Genomic DNA, 12,237 nt, shown 5'->3' with positions numbered 1-12,237 from the left:
TACTTAAACACTGTTAATGACAATATACATGCATGATAACTCAATTTGATTACATTCTTATTAATAACTTTAATCATTCATTTAGTCTTATGGTTAAACTTATTTTATATTTTGGTCCAGAATTTATAAACGTTTCTTTTAATATCAACACATATATTTTGATTTTTTTAAAATCATATAGATGGTACTTTTAATCTCTATTATTTACCATTTTTGGAAATAAAATAGATTCAATCAATAACGTGTAATAGCCAAAATATACTTTTTTAAATATAAAAACTAAAAGATAAGGTTGCATATTTTGTTAAGTATTTATTCTTACGATGCTTTATATGTACCAAAACAACTCACGTATCACAAGATTTAAGGAATTAAAATGAACGATATTGATTTTTCGAATTGACTAGTATACATTGTTTTAATAGATTAAGTTTAAGTATCTAGACATTACATAATTGTAACTAGGATTTTAGAACTAAATTGACAAAAGCAATTGGAAATCAATAAAGCAAAAAGAATGGATTATAATTTATTTTTTACATTTTCGATTTTTTTTCTTCAACCAAACAATTTCGCTCTAATTTCAAATTAAAAATCAATAAAAAATTGAACAAAATCAATTACCATATTTAAATTTATTTTTTATAAGATATTTAAATATATTATTATAGATTTAAATTTAATTAAACCGCTAAAAACATAGATTGTATGTTTTTTGATAGTTGTTTTACCATTGTAACAGTTATTAATTACACTATATTTATACGTAGGGTTAATTGTGTTTTTAATTTATGAACTTTAACGAGAATTTGGAATTTGTCTTCTTTTCAAAATTTTGATAATTTTGGTTCATAAATTTAAAAAATAAATGAATATAATCATTTTAATTTAATTACATTACTTATTTTTAAGTGTAACGTATTTTATGTTTGTATTTGAGGATTTTAATTGTTTATTCTGTTTGACTCGTTCTCACTTCAATTTCAACTAGAAAATATGTCTAACACACAAAAAAATTAACGTAATTGAATTAAAAGAATTATATTTATTTTTGAAATTTGTGAACAAAAATATATCAAAACTTAAAATATAGATGAATTTTAATTTTACGTTAATTTAATGACTAAAAATATACTTAACACCTATATTTATCATAACAAATTTGTGTAATAGTTTTTAATTATAAGACCACGCAACTTATTTATAAATAAAAGAAAAAAATTGAAATAAAAGATAAATTACATTTTATTTGGGTAACCTTTTGATAAAAGAAACAAAATGGAGTCCCAAACTTCTCTCAATCTGTGACTCATAATTTCACTCGAGTAAAATTACTCAACATAGAATAAGTCTCGAAAAAATAATAAAGTTACTTTTTAAATACCATGAGTTGGGCATGCTTAAAAACCCAGTCAAAAAATAAATAACAGTAAACTAATAAAAATATCGAAAATCGATTGTCTTAAATTTTTATTTATTTATATTTCCCAAAATATAAAAATTTGGTTTAAATTCATATTAAAACAGGTGAGGGAAGTTAATTATCCGTTATTGTACTTATTATCCTTATATTATATTAAGGTTAATTCTTAGAGAGATTTGAATCATTGAAAAATCTAATTAAAACTTGGCTAGTATCTAGATCTTAATTGATCGATGAAAAATGTGTTTTATGACTTGGTCAAATTGTGGTCGATGGTTAGATAGGAATGAAAATTATATAAAATTAGATGAAAATACCTTACATTGCACTAAAATTAGTTTTTGTTGTTGGACGGCAGTTAACGAGTTTCGATCGACAACTCTGTGTAAGTTCTATTACTAGTAGTGGTTGATATTTTACTAACTCTTCACATGCCACAAATTATATTTATGATTGTATTGGAATATTATTGATAATGTATGATTGTTGGTGTAAATTTAGTGTTTTATAATTGTCAAATTAGTTATTTCCAAGAGAAAATGTTAATCTAGGTTGAGTTTAAGTGTATTGAAAGGGTCTTTAGGGGTGAGACAATCTGGACTCAACTAATGTTTGACTCACATAGAGTAGGACATCTAGGTGGTGTGAGTCAAAGGAGGCTTCACATAGTAGACAATATGATATAAAGGAGGATCATACTTAGGGAGCTAGTAAAGTTAACTTTGTCATGGTTTGATTTGGGTACATTATAGTCTAGAGTGTTGGAAGATCAAATGGAGGATTTATTAGCAAACATGACAAATGCAAAATTTCACAAGTTCATTCAATACATTAGTCTTTCGAAAGCAATGTCTAGATGCATTCTTTTGTTTGAGCCATGCTATATAAAGATAAAATGTGATTGAGGTTTTGGAATAGAGCTATATGGGTTGATTTTGGATAGTTGTTTTTAATTAATATGAACCATTTAAGTTTTTTTGCTAGATTTTATAGAAATTGTTCAATGACAAAGTAGTTTAGTAATGTTGATGAAAAAAAAAATGAAGACTATGTAGGTATCTAGCAAAAATAAAAGTCACACAAAATTCAAGTGTACAAAGATTGTTAGATATTTTGTAAGCCATTAGAAGGAAAAATATACACAAGACGTGTTTGATGAAAAGTAACTCAAAAAGAACTTTTTTACTGTTCATATTGATCTATTAGAACTTGTTCAATATATAAAGTACAAGATTTCATGATATAAAGGGAAAAAGTAAAACTTAATATGTCATCATAATACAGAATATTTGGTAATAATAAAATAGAATAAAATATATGATATCTTCATCAATAGAACTAAAATCAGGAGATATATGATATCTCTAACAGAGATTTAATCATACAAATTTTAAATTATTTCTCACAACTTTTATAATATGATTTAATTATTTCCTTCCTTCTTTTAAATGCATTAGCTTATCTTGTGTTACTTGTTTTGTATGTGATATTCGTATACATGAACAAAAATAATAACATATGAGATCAGTAGCTTAGGAACTGATAACAAATGATAACGATAATTTAGAAGACAAAGTCCTTTTCTTTCTTTTAAAAAAAGTTGTATCAAAACCTATTTCTTATATCTTGAAACACTTTGAGATGTTTAATAGAAATATCATTTTCAAATATTAAGGGAGTGTAATAACTTTTAAACTTATTGTATATATAAATATGTAAAGCATTTTGGATATTAATGTTATTAATAACGACTTAAAATTTTTGAATTCATAGTGTTAGAAAACTCAACCACAACAAACCTTATCACAGACTCGAAGATAATATATCATGTTCAAGCAATGCTATTACGAGACTATAAGACTCATATTCATGGTTAAAGAAGAAACAAATCAGAAAGGACAAGAAAAGAAAATTTGCAGAATTAGTTGCACATTTTTCAAATCTTAGCAATAAGACATAAAGTATGATTGTAGGAGGAAGTGTAAAAACAATAAAGGGCTCCTAATTAAGCAGGGTTGTTTGTAGCAGTAACTGTCAAAACTTGTCTGCAATGTGTTTCCTTTTCACATAACTTGTTCAAAATCACAGAAAGAGTATTTCACGCGGTTTGATACAATTTTTCATGTGTCGCAGCACATTTTATAAATCGATGCAAATGTTCTTGATTCGATTAAAATGTTTGAAATATGAGAGTGAGGTGTTACTGGTGGATTACACCATCATGAATTCGTTTTTCAGTATGTAAAAGAGACTGCAAAATCAACAAAAGCAAAAAGGAAATTTGAATTCATGGTTGAATTTTTTTGGTGCTGTTTTTTAACTCTGTCTTCGTAATATATTAATTACTACTAATTTTAACATTTTAAAATATATTAAAAAAATATTTAAAATACTAATGCAATATATTTTTAATGTTTAATAAAGAACAATAAAAGAACAATCGATAAAAAATCTGAACTAAAACAAAGGAAAATATAGCAGAAAAAAATAAATAAATGATTACCACTTTCATCTATAGTTCATTCCTATTTTCTAGGAGACATCAAAATCCGAAGGGAATAATTTAAAGCACTCTCAACTAAGCAAGATCCGTTGCTTATCCAAACAAAAGACAATCGGTCAACATTTATGACTTTTTAAAGTATAATTCTTCATTTTTATACTCTTTTCAGCTTTTGTTATTCAAAATTATATACTCTTCATCACTTGTCAAAATTTATGACTTTTAAAGTATAATTCTTCATTTTTATAATGTTTTTGAGTTTTTATTATTTAAAACTATATATATTTTCATTAGTGGTTGGCAACTTGTGAGATTTTTTGTAAAGAGACACAGAAAATTGGCTACCCAATTGTGATAAAATCTATATGAAAAATCAAGACAAAATCTTTGTACTCATTTTCACTTTTAGACTTATCTTAAATTCCTAACAAAATTCTCACTAGAAATATCTACCATATATACATTAACAAATAGAAACAATATGTAAACAAAATAACTAAAAGATAAATAAAAATAAATAAATAATATAAAATTTTATGTAATTTAATTAAAATATTAACAAATTTCAATCTATATTACCATAGAGTTAATTAATAAATAAATATTATAAGTTGAAGTTGAAATTTCACTCAATTTTTATAATTGAATAATGATAATTTGATACACAAAATTTTCTTATACCCATTTGGTACTATCCTTTATTATTCTTTACCTTTTTTCCTTTATAAATAAAAAAATTCTCTTTTTTATAATTATTTTACTCCTATAATGTGTCTAATAAATTTAATGTGTGTTAAAATATCACTACTCTTTATAATTATTATTATAATTGAACAACAATTCTAACGATAACTATCCATAGTAAATACTGATTTATATTTGATCTATTGACATTTAGAAATAAAGTTGTCGTGTGATTACTAAGGAGTGGGCCTTGTATATGGTTTAGGAGTTTCTTTTTGCACTTCCTTTCTTTTTGTTATTTTTTTGTAGAACATAATATCATTTTCCTACCCAAACCCATATTTTCAGCCCATTAATTAAAATAACAATGACAACTTCATTTAAATACATAATGAGATCAAAATTTCATTTAACTCATCAATTGTCAATTTATATTATTATAATATAACATGAAAATAATTGTTGTAATTATTAAAGTATTGTTTTTGTAATTGAAAAGTTTATGCTTCTTCTTGCGTCAGGTGACAGGTCTTCCACCAATAGTGGACCACAATCATATATATGAGTTAACTTTTACTGTTCCATAAACTAGTTTTCTGAAGTGTGCTCCAAAAACCATATTTTTATAATGCAAAAAAACTGTTTGTTTTACACAGTCCACCATAATTCTGAACTGATCATATCTAAGTCCATATTATAAACAACCCTCTAAGTTTGATCATGGTATATAGACTAGACTAATTTTTAACCCATTTTTAAATTAGTCTGTATTTTATTGGTTCACCTAAGAGACCTTAAAAGCTTCAAGTATGAAAGTTCTATCTTCAAGTGGGGTTAGATCAAGATCAAAGTAAGTTTGGCTTTATTTATAAATACTTTAATTAATTTTTAAATACAATATTTTTGGTATAAGTAGAAGGTTGGGTCAAGTGAATATGTGTCAAAAGTCAAATTAATTTGTCCTAGATTAAAGGTTAAGATGTGTCAATCCAACATCCAAAAGTTGAATCAAGTCGACTTGGACAAAAGGTTGAGATGACTCAATTTTTCAATTTAGATTGACTTAGGTTGAATTTTCACTAAACCCAACTTAGATCAACTTTTGACTCAAACAAACTCGAGTCGACTTTTGATGCGGGTCGATTTGTCTAAACCTTTGATTTTTACCGATTCAACTCGACCTTCGACCTGAATCTCTTAATCAAGGTTGACTCAAGACCTAAGCATATAAACCTTTACTTTTGGCCTCGAAGAAAAATAAATGTTAAATTTTCATTTTAGTATAATTGCTTTAAGCCTTAAAAAAATGCCTTAAATTTTTTTAGTACTAAATATTTTCTATCTCTATAAGAAAAAAATGCCTTACAAAACTCAATAAATTTTAAATAAATCACAATACATTAAATATTTTATTAGTAAATAAAAATGTATTGTTTTTAAATTTGTTTTAGGCCTTCCAAAATCCTTATTCTTAACTTGAATTGAATAAACTTGATTTTTAATTTGAGTAAATTCAACTTAATTCTTCAATCCGATTAACTCGAATTTAATTTCGGTCTAAATTGACTCGACTTAACTTTTAACCTAGATCGACTCAACTCAATCTTTAATTTTGATCCACTCAACTTTTCATCAAATTTATCTTACTCTATTCGAACTTTATTAACTTTGGCTTAACCTAAACTTAACCCGAAGTATCTAGTTTGGTTCTGACCCAATCCTATATCTTGACCTAATACCAACTGAATGAGACCGATATATGTGTTGGTCCTAGTCCGAGGGTTGACCTTGTGTCATGGAACTTGCTATTTTAGCTCATATAGACTATTTTTATGTGCGCTTTTTATTTGTCCTTTAAATGCTTTTTGACTTTAACTTGTATGCGTCAGGACCACGAGCCAAATTGACGGTCTGTCTTGTGTTGAGAACCAATTTACCCCATCATTCTTGTGTTCATTAAAATTAAATTTTGAAAAAGATATACATTATGAACAATTATCTCAGCACCATACAAGAAATTCTATATCCTAACTTACATCAATAACCAATAAAAGAATAACCCTTTATAGGGTATACAACAATCCAACAAACTCATCACTCACCACCAACAGAAAAATCTGGTTCTTCTGGCTTCTGCAAAGAGTTCACAACTTCATCCGAATGCACACTACTCTTCCTAGTCATCCTCGTACCGTACACGACCAACCCTACGGTCTCACTCTCACTCTTCGACTCAACGAAGTAGCTCAAAGCTCTCACTTCTGCAGCTTCCTTTCGCTTCTTATAGCGTCTCCATGCAGCTTGTATGAAACACGCAGCCCACGTTCTCCACTGGTGCGAGTAAAACCTAAATCATAAATGTACGTTAATATATCAACATCAAACTCATCAAATCATACATCATCATCATCTCTCCAACCTGAACTTGTGTCTGAGTTGTTTGCTGTGTAGTCTTCTGAACTGTGACGCCACGAACTTGAGATCTTCGGCTATGAGGGCGAAGGCCTCCACTTCGGAGATGGCCTTCACGGTTCGAGTGGAGGAGGGGAGGATGAAGCTGGGCCGTGGGCCCAGAGCCCATGTCAGCAGCTCCTCGCCGCAGAAATCGCCGGGCCCGATGCGGCACGAGTTGAAGAAACCGGTGCGCCCTCCGTTGGTGGTGTAAGAATCGAGATGGCCTCTGATTATGAAGAGAGTTTCGTTCACGGGATCGCCCTCGCGAACTAGGTACGTGTTCTCCGTGCACAGCGCCGGCTTCAGCCTCTCGCATATCGCGTCAAGCATTCTCTCGTCCATTTGATCGAACAATGGCACCTACGTTAAACATCGTCATCATCATCATCAACATCAACAACAAACATGTTTTAAGTAAAAGAGGTTATTCCAAGATTCATGTTAAAGTAAGTAATGAAGTGTTATCAACTTGTTGGTTCAAATGGTTCTTATACAGGGTATCAAGTTCCAAACTTGTTTTCTTGCTATACATGAAAAGAATATGACTGAAATGTGAGTGTTTGTTCAAAATAACCGGTGTCAAAACTTTTTTCTGATATAAACTTTGATGAGTGAGTAGCTTACTCGTCGAACTAATTCGAGACAAAGGTGACGTTTGATGTCTCTTCGAAGATCAGCAGGAAGTCCTTTGAGAAGAGCTTCTTCGTCTACCCCTCGTGTGGCCAACCATTTATATTGGTTATATTTGCGCACAGATTGTCTAAGTTCTGGGGGTAGCTGCCTGTGATGCATCCATTGTTCTGTATCAGTTCTCCTCACCCTCCACTCTTCTAAGCGAACAGTTGTTGATTGGAGATATGTCTGCCAAATATAATTTATCAAGAACAAAGTTCATTCAGGTTCAAGTATTTTCTTACATTTCACTGCTATAAGGCTAACTAAAAGTATAACAGTTTTGAGGTTGATTTTAGGCTCAATCTCTATAACAGAAGAGGCTATGGAGAATCAGGCATACATCAAACAAGTTTTGCTTCTTGTAGTACTAGCTGGTATAGGACAATGGATGAAAAAGATGTTTGAAGCATGAAAAAAAATGAGAATTCAGAGCAAAATGTTTGAAGCACAAACTGGTCATATACCCTCCAAGTTATTAACAATGAGTTTGGATGATAGGAAGCAGATTGTGGTCCTATGTTGAGGCATTGTTTTGTCATTATGAAGACATTAGAAGAGAAATTAATGGCTGAAATATGCAAATTAAAGCAGCAATATGCTAAGAGAGATAATTGATAGACACTTACCTGCATATTACCAATAAGCAATGCAAAAAGAACGAGTCCAAGGGTTGCAACAACAATGGCAAACATTATTTCTCCAACAAAGGTGCTAGTAAGAAGACCTTGTCCCAATGAACTGCACGAAATATCACGAACTATTAATGCTGAAGGGATAAAAGATAAAACGCTTTTGAAGCGTATGCTTAAATGCTTAAGGCTAGAAATTCCAACTTTGATTTGTTACAGGTCTCTGCATTTAGTTACCCATATATCCTTCCAAATAAGAGTTACCTTAGATTCCTTAGGCCCCACCAAAGACAAAAGAAGTACTTGTGAAAGAATGATGAGGTGGTAACTTGGGATGTCACAGCATCACCGTATATACCAAACTGATAGAAGTTAGCCTTTGGTGAGCATAAAACTGTGATATTACTTGCAATAAACCAGGAGACTCTGAAGGAGTCTTCAACCCTTTTGCAGTCAAAGAATCCATATTCGCAAGATTGCTCCATATCACAGACACTCCTCCAGCAGGCTTCTTGTCTTTCAATTGATAGAAGGTACCAGCTAGCTCCTAAAACCTTCAACCAAAAAATCAGTATTAGTGAAGCATGCTACATTTTCTTTATTCATATCATTCATGTCATAATCATATATGTGCTCAAATTTTAGCTTAGTTAAGTTTCAATATACTCACATGGCTAGCCAACATGTACAGAACCAAGTTGTAAACAGCCCCAGCCCATGCTGTTTCTGTCACAACCCCTGTAGCTTTTACAATTTGGGATGAAAGTGGAAAAATCAGAAACAGCCTTGGTAAATATTGGAAAATGATGATAAAGCGAAGCACATTCTTTGTGTTTGCCATGGTTGAACCTCCGAGATTGGGGATCACAATCCAAATTAACACCTGTGACAATTTTACCTACCAAGTCAAAGAAACACCTTGGCTTTGATCAAGATAAAGGAAAAGTATAGTAATTTACCTGAGGAAGAGGCAATGCAGCAATGAAGTCTAGACCAAAACCCTTTCTGAGATACCTAGTAGCTATCTTGGTAGTGTCTATGACAAGTTCTCCCCTCCCAAATACCCGAGAAGAAGGAGCAACATAAGCTGTTCGAAACTTCATGAGAATCTGAATCATGTAAAACACATCTGCCATTGATCTTATCATTGTGAGGAAAACTTCAAGTGCTGTTCCAATATCAATGCACACTTCATCTCGAACTAGTGGCAAATAAAAGAAAAGAGGGTCCACAAACAAAGAAACCAGACATGCTACCAAGAAAATTTTGTTCCACCGGTGAATGGTTTGTCCCCGGGGATCTAATAGTGTTTTTTTTCTAACTCTCTCATAATCCTCTGAGAATACTCTTGACAATACTCTAGCCTTCAAGAACTTCCTTGTTTCCTTCAGACCCTTTTTACCCCTTATCTCAGCTAATCGCGTTCCATTGCTCCTGATTCCCTTGCCACTTTTTGCTGTCGGCAATTTCACCAATTCAGGGTCATCTTGAAATCTGTAAAGTGAAACTTTACATTAGAGGCTAATAGTATAGATTATGAGAAGTTACACAATCTGAGGAAAGAGTGCATAGTAAGTTAGAACTTGAAAGGTACAATAGGAAGGAGACTCACCTTACAAATCTTGAACAATCAGAAGCCATTCTGACTTTCCACAAGTTTCAGTTTCTCTCAATCAACAATATGTATGTATGTATGAATATCACTGGTTGAATCAATGTTTGTTGGACCAATCCATGTTTGTTGGAACCAGGACTTTTTGCGAAACAATGAAATAAAATATACATGAAACTTGGAGATGAAGCTATCCAATTGAGAACAAAAGTTCCTTATGTCATAGCATCTCTGAATAATAACCTTGAAACTTAGATAAATTGCAGTTATCAAAACCCAAAATCTATATCATCTGTGCTTGTATTCTTATGAAAAGTAAGAGTTAAAGAAGGAACCAAAAGTATAGAAATCAACCACTGAAACAATAGTGGCCAAAAGATGGAACTTTTAGAAATAGGATATGGATAAATTAAACCATATAGAGTCACGGATTGTGTGAATAAAAAAGCACTTTTTGTGAAAGTTTAGCTGCTTACAGCTATTCAAATTGACAGAGAATTAAAGTGACACAAATTCCAAAGCATTTGACTCTGCTGCAAGCGAAGCCATGTCACATAATAAAACCAACAAATTCGTCAATTTACACCTCTAGCAACAATCTCTTCTCCGTTCCAACCCTTGTTTCACCATTAGCATCTGACACAAACACAGAAATGTGAGAGGATTGATTGCAAAATGAGAGAAGACGTTACATAAAAAATGGGTGATCATGTACAGCCAAAACGAAAGACAAAACCGTATTTGACAACCCAAATGGTGAATTTAAAAGAGTTGAAGACGGAAGAGCCTATGCAAATAGAAAGAAAATGACTTGAATGCAAAAGAAAAAAAAAACTCAGTCACAGAAACACAAGAAAGAGAAATGAATAGGGAGAAAAAGTAGTGTTTGAAAAGCGTGTAGGCATGGATGAGAGTGAGGCAGAGAGAGAGAGGTGTGTGAAAGTTGAACCAAGTAAGGTATCTGGCTGGAGACAGAGAGGAAAAGATGACAATTGCTTTGTTCAACGTGTGAAGTTGACTACGTTAGATACGTTTTTAGGGAACCTTAACATGTGTCATTTTCTTCTCACTTTTTCTCAACTCATTATTATATGATACATCTACCATTCAAAACCATAAGGATACAGTAACAACATGCATATACAAAATTGAGCAATTTAAGATAAGGTGTCGAAAGTTAAAATGATTAATAATTCAATAAGGAAAGGACATGAAAAACGATGTGGGACACTTGACAGCAATTTCTTTTACGACACTGTTCCACGTAATTATCGGAACAAAGTGGTTGTCGGTGTGTTGTAACTTGTAGTTTTTTTTTCCGATCTTATTAGTTACCACAACGTTGTTCTACACATTGCTGATAATAATAATGAGGAAATAGTAATAATACTTCTTATGTATTTAAGAAAAACGTGATTTTTGTTTGCTGTAAGTCAATTATAATTTAGTTGTATCTAAAAAGAATTCATATCCACTAATCTTGATTTTGTCGGAATCATAGATTCGAAGGATTATGATTTCTATAACTATTTTTTATGATTTATTTAAAATAATTTAAGTTTTATAAAATTGTTAAATGTTTTATTAATAAGAGTAGCGTTTATTTTTTTCATTAAATTTTGTTATTATAACTTGGGAAAGTTATATTATCAATTTCCCATAAGAATGTTTTTATAAAACTTTTGTGAAAAATGATTTCCCAGCACATTATTTTCTGATAATGTTATTTTTATGTAAACTTAAGACACTTAGAGTGTTTTTCCTAATCATCTTGTTTTTGGAAGTAATTTATTATATATATGAATACTGTGAAAATAGATAATTATATTTTTATTTATAAAATAGTTTCCTTATTTGTGTGAGATTCTTATTTATTGTGATTAAATAATTTTGTTTCAATCACCGTGTTTACTTTTTAAGATACTGTGTATTCTTGTTTATAAAGAAACTATTTGTAAAGGTTAAAAATCTTACTTAAACAAGTTATAAATTAATTTAGTTTACGTAAATTGTAATATTTGTACCCTTATTTAATTAATATGCAGATCTTATTTATAAAGAATATTTTTTATTTTTTATACTCTATTAAATAAGTTTACTTTAAGTAATATACATATTCTTATTTCTGGGTAAAAACTCTGTTTATTTATGTTAACTTATAGTTTTATTTTCTTCCTCCTTAGATTAATATTTATAAATCATCTTTGTTTATTTATGCATACCTTTATGAAAAATCTTTCTTTAGTTATGTGTAAAC

The 12,237-nt window shown here is 30.3% G+C and overlaps 1 protein-coding gene across 1 annotated transcript; it reads right to left on the bottom strand.

The window, feature by feature from the left end:
- Nucleotides 1-6,542: 6,542 nt before the first annotated feature.
- On the bottom strand, nucleotides 6,543-10,952 carry LOC114169006 (protein CNGC15b-like). The gene is made up of 8 exons (XM_028054016.2): nucleotides 9,981-10,952; nucleotides 9,328-9,862; nucleotides 9,039-9,251; nucleotides 8,633-8,922; nucleotides 8,366-8,477; nucleotides 7,689-7,925; nucleotides 7,030-7,424; nucleotides 6,543-6,957 (listed from the first exon to the last, which is right to left on the bottom strand). Exons 1-8 carry the CDS (start codon nucleotides 10,007-10,009, stop codon nucleotides 6,705-6,707), a joined length of 2,064 nt encoding a protein of 687 aa, XP_027909817.1. The 5' UTR covers nucleotides 10,010-10,952; the 3' UTR covers nucleotides 6,543-6,704.
- Between the last annotated feature and the right edge of the window lie 1,285 nt (nucleotides 10,953-12,237).

This window comes from Vigna unguiculata, chromosome 11 (assembly GCF_037176805.1).
Source record: "Vigna unguiculata cultivar grain cowpea cultivar isolate G323 ecotype 2 chromosome 11, ASM3717680v1, whole genome shotgun sequence".
NCBI classification, from domain to species: domain Eukaryota; kingdom Viridiplantae; phylum Streptophyta; class Magnoliopsida; order Fabales; family Fabaceae; genus Vigna; species Vigna unguiculata.
Note: the sequence above shows the minus strand (reverse complement) of the source record. Positions and strands in the feature narration are given on the sequence as shown.